The sequence below is a fragment of the Balaenoptera ricei genome, chromosome X (genome assembly GCF_028023285.1).
Source record: "Balaenoptera ricei isolate mBalRic1 chromosome X, mBalRic1.hap2, whole genome shotgun sequence".
In the NCBI taxonomy this organism is placed as follows: Eukaryota; Metazoa; Chordata; class Mammalia; order Artiodactyla; family Balaenopteridae; genus Balaenoptera; species Balaenoptera ricei.
The window spans coordinates 67,907,566-67,923,147 of NC_082660.1; the positions used below are offsets into that span (position 1 = coordinate 67,907,566).

At 39.7% G+C, this 15,582-nt stretch overlaps 1 protein-coding gene across 1 annotated transcript; it reads left to right on the forward strand.

Moving 5' to 3' along the window:
• Window positions 1–7,654: 7,654 nt before the first annotated feature.
• Window positions 7,655–8,941, forward strand: LOC132357412 (testican-3-like). The gene is given in 2 exon segments (XM_059910827.1): window positions 7,655–7,691; window positions 7,694–8,941. Coding segments are annotated over 2 exon segments (1,275 nt in total). The 3' UTR covers window positions 8,932–8,941.
• Window positions 8,942–15,582: the final 6,641 nt, after the last annotated feature.

Genomic DNA, 15,582 nt, shown 5'->3' on the forward strand with positions numbered 1-15,582 from the left:
ACATTCCCACCAACAGGGCACTAAAGTTTCCTTTTCTCCACATTTTCACCAATATTCATTATCTCTTGATTTTTTGATAATAGCCATCTCAACAGATGTAGGTTGATATCTCATTATGGCTTTGATTTGCATTCCCCTAGTGGTTAGTGATGTTAAACATCATTTCATGTATGTGTTTTCAAGGGTGTATCCCAGAATTCAAGGCAGCAGAAATGTGACCACTATTATTTCTTTTTTTTAACACAATGGGTGAAAGAAGAGAGATTGATTCTTTTCTTGTGACACTCTGCTGCCACCTATAGAAAATTATTTTAAAAACAACTAAGAAGTTATTTCCTTGACCTAAAATGCACTGCAGCAGACATACCCCAAATAAATAAGAAGGAGAAGAAACTTGGCATTCCTCTTGAAATTTTGGCTTCTCTATAGCTACAGAAATAAAATGGAAATGGAGAAATGGGAAGTCTTAGACATACTTCACCTATGCTCAATGATCAAATTAATGCAGGGAGGGGATTGAAATGAATAGGAACAGATGCATTGAAGCATAGGGAATATAGACCACTTCTTAGGCTGTAAAACAAACCACAACAATTTTAAAAGAATTGAAATTATACAGAATAGATAGTCTGACAATAATGTAATAAAACTAGAAAACAACAGAAAGATAATAGGAAAACTTTTAAATACCTGGGAAATAGACAACACATTTACAAATAATCAATGGGCCAAATTGGAAATCTGAAAGGAAATAAAAATAAGTAGAACTGAATATAAAATATGAATGCAACATAACAGAATATGTGGAATGCAGCTAAAGCTGTAATGAGAGGGAAATTTATAGCATTAAATACTTACCTTAGAAAAGAAGAAAGATCTTAAATCCATAATCTACATTTCTACTTTAAGAAACTGGAAAAAGAAGAGCAAAATGAAAACAAAGCAAGCAAAAGGAAGGAAGTAAAGAATAAAAGTCAATAAAATTGAAAACAGAAAAATAATAAAGGAAATCTATTTTTAAAAACTTGTTCTTAGAAAAGATAATTAAAATTTATAAACCTCTAGCAAGACTGACAAAAATAAAGAGAGAAGACATAAATTGCCATTATAAGGCATAAAATAGGGAAAATCATTACACAGACTGTAACCTTTAAAAAGAAAATAAAGAAAATAGTATTGACTCTTCTGAATCCTCTTTTCAGCTAGGCCTTGACCTTAGGACTTCTATGTTCATCTTTGCATTGTTCAATTTTAGCAAGAATCCGGTTAGTCAGTTTAACAAAAATCCCCAGTCTAGATATCTGATCACTATCGATATTTGATTAAATTCTTCATCCCTCACAATCCCTCAGGTGATATCTGATCCCTCTAGGCTGCCTTTAGCAAAAATCCTGTGAAGTCAGTTTAGTCAGAATCATTCCTTATCCCTGATATTTCCTCTTAGTAATTTTCCATCCACTAACCCTTCCACCCTGCTACTTAGCTATAAATCCCCACTTTTCCTTGCTGTATTCAGATTTGAGTCCAGTTTTATACTGAGGTCTCTTTTCCCCAATTGCAATAGTCCTGATTAAAATCTGCTTTTACCGCTTTAACTACTATTAAGCTCTGGTTTTCTTTGACAGTATGGACAATTTACACTCAAAATTTGACAATTTAGAAGAAATGGACTAATTCCTCAAAAATCACAAACTATCAAAACTCTATCAGCATGAGATAATTTGAATAGTTCAAAGAACTAAAGAAGATTATGTCTAAAGAACTAAAGAAAAGTATGAGGACCGTGTTTCACTAAACGGAGACTACTGATCAATAAAGAGACAGAAATTATAAAGGAAAATCAAAAGTTAATTCTGCAATTTAAAAGCATAGTAACTGGACTTCCCTGGTGGAACAATGGTTAAGAATCTGCCTGCCAATGCAGGGGACACGGGTTCGAGCCCTGATCCGGGAAGATGCCACATGCTGCGGAGTAATTAAGCCCATGCACCACAATTACTGAGCTAGCGCTCTAGAACCCATGAGCCACAACTACTGAGCCCATGTGCCACAACTACTGAAGCCCACGAGCTTAAACCCGTGCTCTGCAACAAGAGAGGCCACAGCAATGAGAAGCCCACACACCGCAACAAATAGTAACCCCTGCTCGCCGCAACTAGAGAAAGACCACATGCAGCAACAAAGACCCAACGCAGCCATAAATAAATAAATTAATTAATTAAAAAAAAGTGTAGTAACTAAAATGAAAAAATTTAGTAGAGGAGCCCAACAGCAGATTTGAGCTCTATAATATGGATAAACCTTGAAACCCTTAATTAAGTGAGAGAAACCAGACATAAAAGATCACACACATATTTTATGACTCCATTTACATGAAATATCCAGTATAGACAAATCCACAGTCACAAGAAAGCAGACTAGTGATTGCCAGGGGCTGGGGAATAGAGAATGACTGCTAATGGGTACTAGAGTTTTTTTTTTGTGGTGATGAAGATGTTCTGAAATTAGATAGTTGTAATGGCTACATGACCTTGCGAATGTACTAAAAACTACTGAATTAGGTTGAATTAAATTGAAATTTTAAATTTAAATTAAATTAAATTGAAACATAGTCATGCCATGGAATATTTTGTGGCTATTAAAAAGAGTAAACACTCTATCTTTGAGGAATTGCCAAGATTCCTCTAACTTGGAGGAATCACCAAGAGAGAAAAGCAAGATACAGCTCGAGTTATATCTAACAATGGTTACCCAGGATTTCTTGTAGACAGAACAGCAGTAGTAAAACATTTGTAAAGTAACCTCTTGTCTCATAGACCAAATGAGAAGCTTCAAGTATAGGGAAGACCTGGTTTGCACAGGTTAGTTTAACAGCACATGATCATATTCCTACTTTCCTGAAAAATGATCTTCACCCCCAGGTAATTATAAGACATAATTGAGCATATTTAGAGGACATGCAAACTCTGCTGGTGTTCTTCCTGTGGCAGACCTGGGGAAATCCGCTATGGACCTAGGGCTAGATACTTAACCTCTCCTTGTCTCAGTTTCCTCACATGCAAAATGGGGATGACAGCAGTGGCTACTTATAGTGTTGTTCAGAGGATTAAATGCATTAATATGTATAATGTGCTTAGAATTGTGCCTTGTACAAAATAAGTGGTAAATAAATGTTGAGACCTGTTACTATTTATTATTATTATTATTTTAATCCAGACTATTACTCAATCTTCTTTCAAGTCTCTCCTTCCTTCAGTCCACTATCATACCACATAGAGTCTGTGTAATGAAGATATGATCATCCAAGGAAAAGAGAGCAGCACACTCCAGGGAAGATCCTGGATCCCTAGGATAAAGCCCTCCTTAGTTACTCCTTTTTGTCTGATTGTCCATTTAACTGATGCCCTTTCCTTTCTATTTCCTGCTTTGAGGACTGTTTTATGGGGTATATAATGTGTGCTGGTAATAGGAGAAAGAAGGAGCTCTGACAGTAAAGCACTGAAGGATCTAGCTCCAATTCAACAAGCATATGGACTGATGAGAAGAAAGATAGCACAAACTGTCTATAACATGAACTCCTGCAACAGGGATGGAATTGGAGGCTTAGGAAAGCCCAGGAGAAGTGAAGTCTGCAGCTTTAAAGCTTTCCCCCATGTTCCTAATCTCTTAGGCAACCACAACACACAGCCTCTGGTATATATTATGGGATTAGCTGGTGGTTTCAAGGATAGAACTGGGGAAAGTGCCTATGTTGCATCCCTGACTCTTTCTGGGTGGTCTAGGTAGGCAGGTTTGCTCTCTGAATGTGTACCAGGACTAACATTTCCCCTCTTCCCTTATTCATCCTGGCTTTGCCTCTTAGCAATGTCCTTAAGGTCAAGGGACACATAGTATGACAGGCAAGAAACCAGTTTCTTAGCCTTTAAAATATAAAAAATTTGTTTTCTACAGATGAATGAAGTTCTCTAGGAGAGAAGTCCCTGTTCTTCATCATGGTGAGTGTTGAGTATTGCCTTTGTTAAAATCTTTTATAACTTGATAAATAATAAAGTATTATCCTATTGCTATTTAATTGTTATTTTAAAAATGACTTCTGAGATTTAATATTTTCTCCCACTGTTTATTATCTATTTGGGTCTTTTTCTTTGAAATGTCTGTGTCCTTTATTCATTTTTCTACTGGGGTTTTATATTCTAAATAACTTTGTTATTACATCCTCCTCATCAAACTAATGTGTTGTCATTGTTGAAAATTTGAACATTTCACAAATGCAAATGCAAGGGGAAAAATCACTCATGACCACTCACTATTATTATTTTGGTGGATGTTTAATGGTTTTTTCCAATGTTCATTTTCTCTATTATTTACAGGTAGTTTAGATAATTATACATATATGAACTCACACACATAATGAACACATAATGAAATGGTGATAATACTTTGCAGATTTCTATGCAATGTTTCAAATTCATGAATGCTTTTTCATGTCAGGAAAAATTCTTCAAGAATAGTATTTCTAATGTTTATCAAATAATCCACCTGCTGAAGATCCATATACTATCATTTTTTAAAATTTATTTTATTTATTATTTTTGGCTGTGTTGGGTCTTCATTGCTGTGTGCAGGATTTCCCTACCTGCGGCGAGCAGGGGCTACTCTTCGTTGCGGTGCACGGGCTTCTCATTGCAGTGGCTTCTCTTGTTGCAGAACACGGGCTCTAGGCACGTGGGCTTCAGTAGTTGCAGCACGCAGGTTCAGTAGTTGTGGCTCATGGGCTCTAGAGCACAGGCTCAGTAGTTGTGGTGCATGGGCTTGTTGCTCCACGGCATGTGGGATCTTCCCGGACCAGGGATCGAACCCATGTTCCCTGCATTGGCAGGCAGATTCTTAACCACTCTGCCACCAGGGAAGTCCAAGATCCATGTACTCTCATTTATTTACTCATTCTCCTATTACACTTTTAGCTCATTGCAATTCACTATTATTAAAAAATAGCAATGACTGTCTTTGTAAATAATTTGGAGAGATGTACTTTAATTTGTAAAATTAGCTATACAATAAGGATGTTAACTATTTATCGTGTATACTGCAAGTGTTTTTCTCAGCTTCATCATTGTCTTTTAAAAATAAAATGTACTGAAAAGGTTATGTACATATATAAAAACAAAAATTTTTCAGCAGAGGAATGGATAAAGAAGATGTGGTACATATATACAATGTAATATTACTCAGCCATTAAAAAGAATGAAATAATGCCATTTGCAGCAACATGGATGGACGTAGAGATTGGCGTACTGAGTGAAATAAGTCAGAGAAAGAGAAGTATTGTATTATATTGCTTATATGTGGACTCTAAAACAAAATGATACGAATGAACTTACTTTCAAAACAGAAACAGACTCACAGACTTAAGAGAATGAACTTATGGTTATCAGGGGGGAAGGGTGGGGGAGAGGGATAGACTGGGAATTTGGGATTGACATGTACACACTGCTGTATTTAAAATGGATAACCAACAAGGACCTACTGTATAGCACAGCAAACTCTGCTCAATACTATATTATGTAACAACCTAAATGGGAAAAGAATTTGAAAAAGAATAGATACATTTATATGTATAATTGAATCACTTTGCTGTACACCTGAAACGAACACAACATTGTTAATCAACTATACTCCAAAATAAAATAAAATTTTTAAAAAAACTCAAAAAAAACCCCAAAATTTTAAAGTATGTAGTGAAAAATGTCCTTCCCAACTTAGTCTCCCAACTACCTAGTTTTCACCTCCCACTCAGTTAATCACGGTTATTTGTTTCTTCTGTAAATTTCAAGTGTGTGTATATTCAAGTAAGAAGATAAGCTTCCACCCATTTTTCCATTATTTTTGCACAAAAGATAGTATACAATATACACTTTTACGAACATTTTAAAATCACTTAATATATCTTTGTTGTTGTTTCCATGTCAGTGTATAGAACACTTTCTCATTCTTTTTTATAGCATCATTGTATGATTGTACCATAATTTATTTAGTGAGTACTCTAATGATAGACATTTGGACTTTACGATTACAAACAATGCTGCAGTGAATAACCTGGCACACATGTTATTTAAAACATGTGTAAATACTGGCATGTTTGTAGGATAAGTTTCCAGAAAAGGAGTTGCTGGTTTAGAGGCTTTATGAATTCATTATATGATAGACTTCCTAAATTGCCTTCAACAAGTGTACCAAATTATACTCCCACCAACAAAGCAAGACATTTTCCCACAGCCTCGCTAACAGAGTATTTTCATCAAACTCTTGAGGGTTTTTTTTTGTCACTACTATTGATAAAAGTATGTCTTTTATTTTTATTTATAGGTTTCCAGGTTTAAATAGACTTTGATGAATAATCCTTGATGCTGGCTCTCCCAGCTGCTGACTTAAATAACCCAGAAGAGGACAAAGGTTTGCAACAACCCTGAAAAGTGAGACTAACAAGGAACTCATTGCCAGAATGTGTAAAACATTGCCACAGAGCTCCAAAGTACGTAATATAGTTTCCAATTATTGACTATTCAGTACATGTGGGAGAAAGTATATATGTGTGCATGCATTACTCCCCCAGGAATCTTCACAGTGATTCTATCAGTATGGTATTATGAGCCATATTTGACAAGTAAAGAAACTCTGGCTCAGAGAGCTAAGTGACTTACTTGCCTAAGGATATATAACAAGAGGCAGAGCTGAGGTTCAAACACAGGCTTGTAGGACTCCAAACTGGAACTGTTTTCAATACCCTACATGCTTTATCCCTCTCTCATTCTTTGACTCCTGATTCAGGAATAGAACAATTGAACCAATCAGAAAATCGGCCAACTCAAATTTCATGACTACTTTTTTTTTTATAGTCGATTTACAATATTATATTAGTTTCAGGTGTACATCATAGTGATTCAGCATTTTTACAAATTATACTCCATTAGAAGTCATTGCAAGATTATGGTTATAATCCCTTGTGCTATACAATATGTCCTTGTTACTTATCTATTTTGTGCATAGTAGTTTGTATCTCTTAATCCCATACCCCTAATTTGCCCTCTGCCACTTCTGTCTCCCCTTTGGTAACCACAAGTTTTTTTTTCTATATCTGTGAGTCTGTTTCTGTTTCGCATATATACATTTATTTGTATTATTTTTTAGCCTGAATACTGATTTCTGAAGTACTAGTCCAAAGTGCTTTTTCTTATTCTATTCCATCTCACCTATAATATCTTCCTTTCTACATCCAAACAGAAATTAGAACTTGGAAGCTCAAAACATGTATGCAAGATGACAGGCTGGATAAAAGGAGATAACAGTTGTGCAACTGGCAGTGAATGGGCCATTACCTCCTGGAAGATGGAGAAGATGATCCAATATAGTAATAATAGCTAACATTCACTTACAGTGGGTCAGGGAATTAGCTAACCGTTTTCTAGAAATTAGCTCATTTCAACAGCTTGGCAGGGTAAATACTGTTATTATTCCATTATTGTAGATGAGGAACAGAGTGTGAAGAGGCTGAATTACTAGAGCAGATCAGTTAAAAACTGATGGCAGGGGGAAGGGGAGCGTGGATGGGGGAGGGAAGGACGGAGGGGCGCGCAGAGCAGAGGGGCGGCCGCGGATGCTCCAGGCGCCTACCGTGCTGTGCGTGTGCGCGGCCGCTGGTGCGCGCAGGGTTTGGCGGCGGCCGCAGGCCGGCCGGACGGCGGTAGTTTTCTGGACGACAAACAATGGCTCAGCACGGTGTCCCAGTACGGCCGGGAGGCCGGACAGTGGAGCCGATTCCGAGACGATGATTATTTCCGCACTTAGAGTCCAGGAAAGACTTTTGATGGGGCTCTAGACCCAACTAAAGACCCGTGCTTAAGGCTGAAATGTAGTCGCCACGAAGTGTGCATTATTCACGGTTCTCAGACCGCAGTCTGCGTTGGTCAGCGGAGGCTCATGCACAGTATGAAAGATGCAGGAGTTGGGCATAAGCAGCGGAGGGGTCCCCCGACACCCACCTGCCAGCAGTGCCCGGGGGTCTCTACCAGCCCGGTCTGTGGTTCAGATGGACATACCTACTCTTCTCAGTGCAAACTAGAATACCAGGCATGCATCTTAGGAAAACAGATCTCAGTCAAGTGTGAAGGACGTTGCCCGTGTCCTTCAGATACGAACATGGGCTCAAGCAGGAATATGAAGAGAGCCTGCAGTGACCTGGAGCTCAGGGAGATGGCCAGCAGACTGCGGGACTGGTTCAAGGCCCTGCATGAGAGTGGGGGCCAGAACAAGAAGACTAAAGCATCGCTGCGGCCGGAGAGAAGCAGATTTGATACCAGTATTTTGCCAATTTGCAAGGATTCACTCGGCTTGATGTTTAACAGACTTGATACAAACTACGACCTGCTCCTGGACCAGTCAGAGCTTGGGAGCATTTACCTGGACAAGAACGAGCGGTGCGCGGAGGCCTTCTTCAGCTCCTGTGACACGTACAAGGACAGCTCCATCTCCAACAATGAGTGGTGCTACTGCTTCCAGAGGCAACAAGACCCACCTTGCCAGACGGAGCTCGGCAGTATTCAGAAGCAGCTCGGGGTGAAGAAGCTCCTCGGACAGTACGTCCCCCAGTGTGATGCAGATGGTTACTACAAGCCAACGCAGTGCCACGGCAGCACTGGGCAGTGCTGGTGTGTGGACCGATATGGAAGGGAAGTCGTGGGGTCCAGGAAGCGCAGTGCTGCAGACTGTGCTATTGATTTTGAGATCTCTGGAGATTTTGCAAGTGGAGATTTCCGTGAATGGGCTGCTGATGACGATGAAGATGACATTATGAACGATGAAGATGAAATTGAAGATGATGATGAGGATGAAGGGGATGATGATGATGGTGGTGACCAGGATGGATTCATCTGATGGATGAGAGCTGAGAGCAACAAATTCTACGTTTCTTTTATTGACCAAGTGATCCCCTACTGAGGAGTACCTTCTTGCCCCAAAACAAAATGATTCTAAAACTCACTTATATTTTGTATAATTATTTCAAATATTGCAACTAAAGTGATAGAACTTTATGTTTAGAGAAGTATCATTTACTTTGAGTTTTTATATGAAAAAGAGAACACATATGGAGTCTAGCCAGACAAGAGAAAGTTATGAAGAGCTACTGATCTATGTGAGTCTGCCACAAACAAAACAACCAGTGCTTGAGGTCATATATGATATTTTTCTGGGAGAAATTCTAAGTTGAATCTACAATAACATACTAGTGACCTGGATTCTAACGATTTTATAAAAATATGCATGACCTTAATTGCAGTTTCCAAGTAGACTCTTCCCAGAGCTGGAGTGATTTAGAGGTGAATGAGGGAATAGCACAAAGTGAGAAAAACAAAGTCACCATCCTGGAGACCTCCACCATGTTTGTATGTTTTTAATTATGAAGTTTTAGTGAAGTTTTTAGTTATGAAGTTATTCTGGATGTGACCAGATATCTTACAAAATGGCCAGTAGGGAAAAACCATGGATTTTGAAAGTTAAAAACATAGTTGTCCTTTCTGATTTTTATTTTAATTTGGACAGAAGTCTCATGTTGATTTGTTTGATAATCTTAACCAGCATGATTTCTTTATCTTTCTAGGTTTCTTTATCTTTCTGACCAGCAGCATAGGGTGCAGAACTTAAAGTAGAAAGACACAGGGAAAGATTCTTTTAAACTGTATTTTTACAAAAAGTTTGTCATTTGCCCCAATATCAAACTTAAAAATCTTCATTCTTGTTTTATTTCCCATGTTAGATAAATATTTGCATTTAATCTAAGAATTATGCCATTTTTGTTACTAGTGTCAAAACTTAGAGAACATACTGTATGGTGCCTTGCAAAATAGAAATAGAAAGGTTTCAGCATGCATCCCCACATAGGACATTACGCCATACATAGGCACACCTAATCACAAATTAATACCAGTCCCGGTACTGCTGCTGGAATGAAGAAAATAGAATTTTCTTTCTTTTTTCTACTGTTACATAGTTACCATGTGGACATGTTTATGATTATTGTGTGGAGTAGCATTTAAGATTTAACTGCAACAAAAATTATTTTAATTGTTGTATTTAAGTTAGCATGTTAATTAATCATGTAGCCCTTCTGGTACACCATCGCTTTTAAGGATATCAGACCTATGGTTTTGTGCCCATAATAAAAGTGGAAAAACCTGTTGGGTGTTACACACTGGTGTCACCATTTAAACAGTGGTCAGCTGGTTTCCCAGTATACAATCCACTGAAATAAAGTTGTTGGATTCTTTCCATTTGATTTATATACACTAAGAAAAAAACTTTAATGTTAACTTTATATAATATTTAAGGTAAAATGCATTTTCTTTTTTACTGTTTATGTATGGTTTACAAAATAAAGAATCTTGCAACCAAAACAAACAAACAAACAAACAAAAAAAACCCCTGATGGCACGGGGACATTAAAGAAAAAAATTTTGCTCTGAGAGTCAGGAGATGTCTGTGATGTTACTATCCATTTACTTTGTAATTTTGTACAAGTAGATTCCTCTTTCCTTATTTCACTGTCCAAACCTGCAAATCGTACCATTCTGTGACTTCTGAGACTCTGTCTGAGGTAATTGGTGGTATAATTCAAAATTTGGAGGAACAGTCAAGCATGGATAAGACTGGAAGAACATATAAAAATTGTTCTACACCACCGTATTCATTTACCCTGCTTCAACCTTTCTTACTTGTTCTCCTGCTCATGGCACTGACTCTCCTTCCTTCCCCACTTGCAGATATGATTTAAGTTCCATAGAAACTAGGTAACTCAAAAAATGAAGGACAACGCAAAACGATGTCACTTTTTGGACCACTGCCTAAGCTGTTTTGGGATACTACCATCTGTAAAAGTCTGAGAGTTGGGGAGAGGCATGCACTAACTGATAGGAGAAAGGTCAAGGAAGAATTATTTTGGTAAGATGCTAAGTTTATCATGAAGGTTTCGTCTTCTTCCACTGGTGTCTAACTTCCCCAAGAATTAGTCACCTTGGATCATGGGCCTGTCATCAATCATGATTTTGGGGGAGCAGATGGTCTTTGTATGCTGAATATTAGAGAGTTGAGACTTTACCCTAGAAGCAATGGGAAGCTACTGAAGGCCTTTAAGTAGACCAGCCTCATGATCAAACTCAAGTTTTAAGAAGGTCACTGAAGCACCCTCTGGAAGATAAATTTGAGGAAGGCAAAATTGGAGGCAGAGAGACTAACTTGGAGGCACTGGGTGATTAAAAACCTCAGCTGAGGCACTGACAGTTGAGATGGACGTTGAGAATTAATAAGGGAAATGGAATCAATAGGGCTTTTTGACTAATTGGATATGGAGGATAAAGAAGAATTAGGATTCCAGTATGACTCCCAGGTTTCAGAATAGGTTTGGGGGATAAACGCCATTGAGCTAGAGAACACAGGAGGAGGGATGATGAGTTTAATTCAGGAGCTGAGTTTGAACAGCCTATGGGACATTCAGATAGAGTTGACTAGTCAGAGGGAGATCCAATCAGAGATATAAATCTGATAGTGGATACTTCAGGTTTAATTGAGCTGTCCCAGTGAAACTATGAAGAACTATAAAGACACAAAGAGCAGCAGGCCAAGGACAGAACTATTTAGGAAGAAGAGAGGATAGCAAGAAAGAAAAGAAGACTTAAAAAAAAAAAAGGAGTTATCAGTGAGACATCAGCAAAGGACCAAGGGAGAGTCTCACAGAAGCCAACGATAAGAGAACTTCCAGAAAGAAGTGGTAAACGGTGTCCAATACCCTGGGTTGAGTACCCTCAGCCCAGAAACTTGGAGAGGTCCTTGAAAACCTTAGCAAGAGCAGTTTCAGTGGAGTGGTGAAGGCAGAAGTCAGAGGGCAGTGGGTTGAGAAGGGAGTGGGAGTTAAAGAAGAGATGACAATGACCATACAACGTTCTTCCAAAGAGTTGCAGCTAGAAAGAGACATGAGGTCCAGGGGCCTTCTAAAATTCTGGTTAAAAGACACAGAACATGAAAATGTACCATCTTAACCATTTTTAAGTGTACAGTTCAATAGTGTTAAGTATATCCACGTTGCTGTGCAACGGATCTCCAGCACTTTTTCGTCTTGCAAAACTGAGACTCTACACCCCTTAAACAACAACTCCCCATTTTCCCCATCCCCTAGCCCTTGGCCACCACCGTACCACTTTCTGTTTTTATGGCTTTGACTACTTTGGGTACCTCATATAGGTGGAATCATATAGTATTTGTCTTTTTGTGACTGGCTTATTTCACTTAGTATAATGTCCTCAAGGCTCATCCATGGTGTTGCCATGTGACAGTATTTCCCTCCTTTTTAAGGCTGAATAATATTCCACTGTATGTATACAACACATTTTATTTATCCATTCATCCGTCAACGAACACCTGGGTTGCCTCCACCTTACGGCTCTTGTGAATAATGTCGCTATGGATGTGGGTGTGCAAATATCACTTCAAGACCCTGCTTTCAATACTTTTGGAGCTATACCCAGAAGTGGGATTGCTGGATTATGTGGTAATTATATCCTTAATTTTTTGAGGAACCTCAGGGACTTTTTAAATTATGATGTCAGGTTTAAAGAGGATTAAGTGTACTGGGGACTTGGCCTTATACAAAAGACGGTCCTGCAGGGTGAGCTAGGTGTATCTCCAGAGAAACGGAATGAAGAGAGGCAGCATAAGCAGGAAATTGAGGTGTTCCCACCAAATGCTTTCTGTTTTCTCTATGAAGCACGAGAGGGCAGCTGAGCGCAAGAGGGAATGTGTTAAAGTCTTGTCTTGAGAAGAATGATTTGAGAAGTCCTGCATAGCAGCTCAGAGGAGAGGGAGAAGCAGTCTGACAAGGAGATGGATGGAAGTTTTCAGGGACCAGGTCAAACTAGAGGACATGATCCTTCAGGGATAGCGCTCTGTATGTAACCCAGCGGTCTGAATGTAAGATGGGTCATCCAGATGGATGCTAAACGTTAGTGAATGTGGAGGCCTGACCAGGAGGTCAATAGACAACAGGAAAACGGAGGGGTAGCCCCAAATGATGGCCAAATCAATGCATAACAAGTGCATATGGATAGAATACCAAAAAACACAAGTAACCTTTTACCTGAGGAAGCACTTAGGTAATTTGCTTTATCTAATATTTTGGGCAGATTCATTGCCTCTAAGTTAAAAAAAAATCTATTAAGATGTATAGTATGTGCATGGTTTGTTTGTTAGGACTTTTTTTTTTTTTTTTAAATAAGGGAACTTCTCACCATTCAAGTACTCACAGCCTTAGATACTTGCAGAGACCAAGAATTGGGTCCTCACAGGACTCGAAAAGCCAACTGCTTCTGTACCCCCAAAGAGCAGGAGATAAAACTGTCACCCAGAGCCTTTCTCACTGCCGGGCAAAGGAACCAGCCCAGGCAGAGGTATCAGAAAAAGCACTGGCCTTTGTGCCCATACCTATTGTTTCAGATGGACTCAAAGTAGCTGGATGTTAAAATAAGAGAAAGAGGAATGTGCCAGGAACAAAAGGCGGTACATAAAAGGGGAGAGGTGGTGGACTTCAAGAACTATATCGAGGAAAGAAAGGCCTTTTGGTGTGGGGTAAGAAAACTGGAGATGGAAGCCCACTGGGATGATTCCCTCTCTTTTCTGGAAGGGCACCACTGAGTTGACCTTCAGCTTCCTTCTAAGGCAGGTGATGTAGACATGCCATGGGTGGAGCCAAAGGCATCACCAATCCTGACTAAGGTGCTGAGGTGTCTGTAATGCCAGGGATAACAGGGGTGTGGAGAAGATGAAAGCTATAATTGCTGGAGCTAGGGTGTCATGGGGTAGAGGAAGGCATCTCACATTATTGAATATAAGTTTGTCAGTGGCAAGGCAGTTGGGTGAGTGCTGCTATTTGCAGGTGGTGAAGCTGTGTAGACACTCCCTGAAAATATGGATCACATGGTCTTGGTGGCTGTCAGACTATACGGGGAAGGCAAACTTGAAGGACCTTGAAACTGGTCATTAAAATCTGGGAGGGAAAATAGGGCTATGGTCAGAAACCGTGTAAGTTCTTCTACTATGAATATATAAAATCTGGGTAATAAAAGTGTTTGCTGTGACAGGTGTGGGTCATGATACCTACAGGGGTTGACCCCTGTCATCTTATGAGGCTGTTTCATGTGAAAACAGGATATTAGAGATGACCTCTCAAGTGATCATATCCACAGGGTGTGTTCTATGGTCAGGAGGGAGTGCAACAGTGACCTCAGGATGCCTTCCCGGATTCGAGCTTGTCCCAGAAACCTTGGAGTAACATAGCTTCAAAATACATAAAGCAAAAATTGAAAGAATTACAAGCAGAAATAGACACATCCGTTAAAAGAGTGGTACATTTTAACATGTCTCTCAGCAACTGACAGCTCAAACAGCCAACAGCTTAATAAGAATTTAGAAGTTTTGAGCAACACGTGAACAAACCTGATTTAATGGATAAATCCTGAACCCTGAAACCAATAATTATATAATACACATTATGGTCAAGCATATCTGCAACATGTATAATAAATGTAATATCAGACAAGGTACATCTCAAAAAAATAACAGAGTCCAGCTCATGCAGACAGTCTAGAAGCCACAATCGGTAGGAAGTAGGGTGTCGCAGGACAATGAGTTCAGCGAGATATTAAACATGAATTGAGTAGCAACATAGTCAGATCATCTTCAGGGGCATGGTTCTTATGGGTTCTTTGTCTATTGGACTACAGACAGGAAAGCAAACTCGGTTGGCCTTGAAACTTGTGACCAAACTCTTGGAGGAAAAAAGCTGGGACTGTGGTCAGAAATCATGTGAGAGAGTATTCTGTGAAAGCAGAAAACCTGATTTACCAAATGTAACAGGGGACAGGTAAAAGAGGTGGCTGGTGCCATCTTGCTGAAGTTGTTGCCTATGACAGTGGTGATGATATTCTAGGACTGCTTTGTGGCCAGGAGAAAGTACAACGGTCCCCTAGGATACCATCCTGGCCAACCTGACACAGTTGTTACAGGAGGTGACACAATGCACTGTGTCCCTTTTGACATGACGGGGGCGGGGGGCTCACAGATCCCTGAATCTTGCTCTGTCTTGGGGTGCATTGGCCAGCAGGGGTTCATATCATGACACTGACACCACCAATACCTCTCCCTTATGGAAAGGCACAGCCGTTGCCTAGTCTCCATAAGGCCCTCTAAGCTTGGTGTCATGTCCACAGTCCCACCTCCTTCCTACCTACCCCTTTACCATCAAAAGTAGCTTTAGTGTTCCCAGGGGTGCTGACATAAGATAGTGCTGCCAGGCTGGCCACGGACTCCAGCTACTGCTTTTTCGTACCCGATGGACAGATTTGCTTTTCAGGAAGGAAAACTCAAGAAACACCATTCAGGGCTTCCCTGGTGGCGCAGTGGTTGAGAGTCTGCCTGCCAATGCAGGGGACACGGGTTCGAGCCCTGGTCTGGGAAGATCCCACATGCCGCGGAGCCACTGGG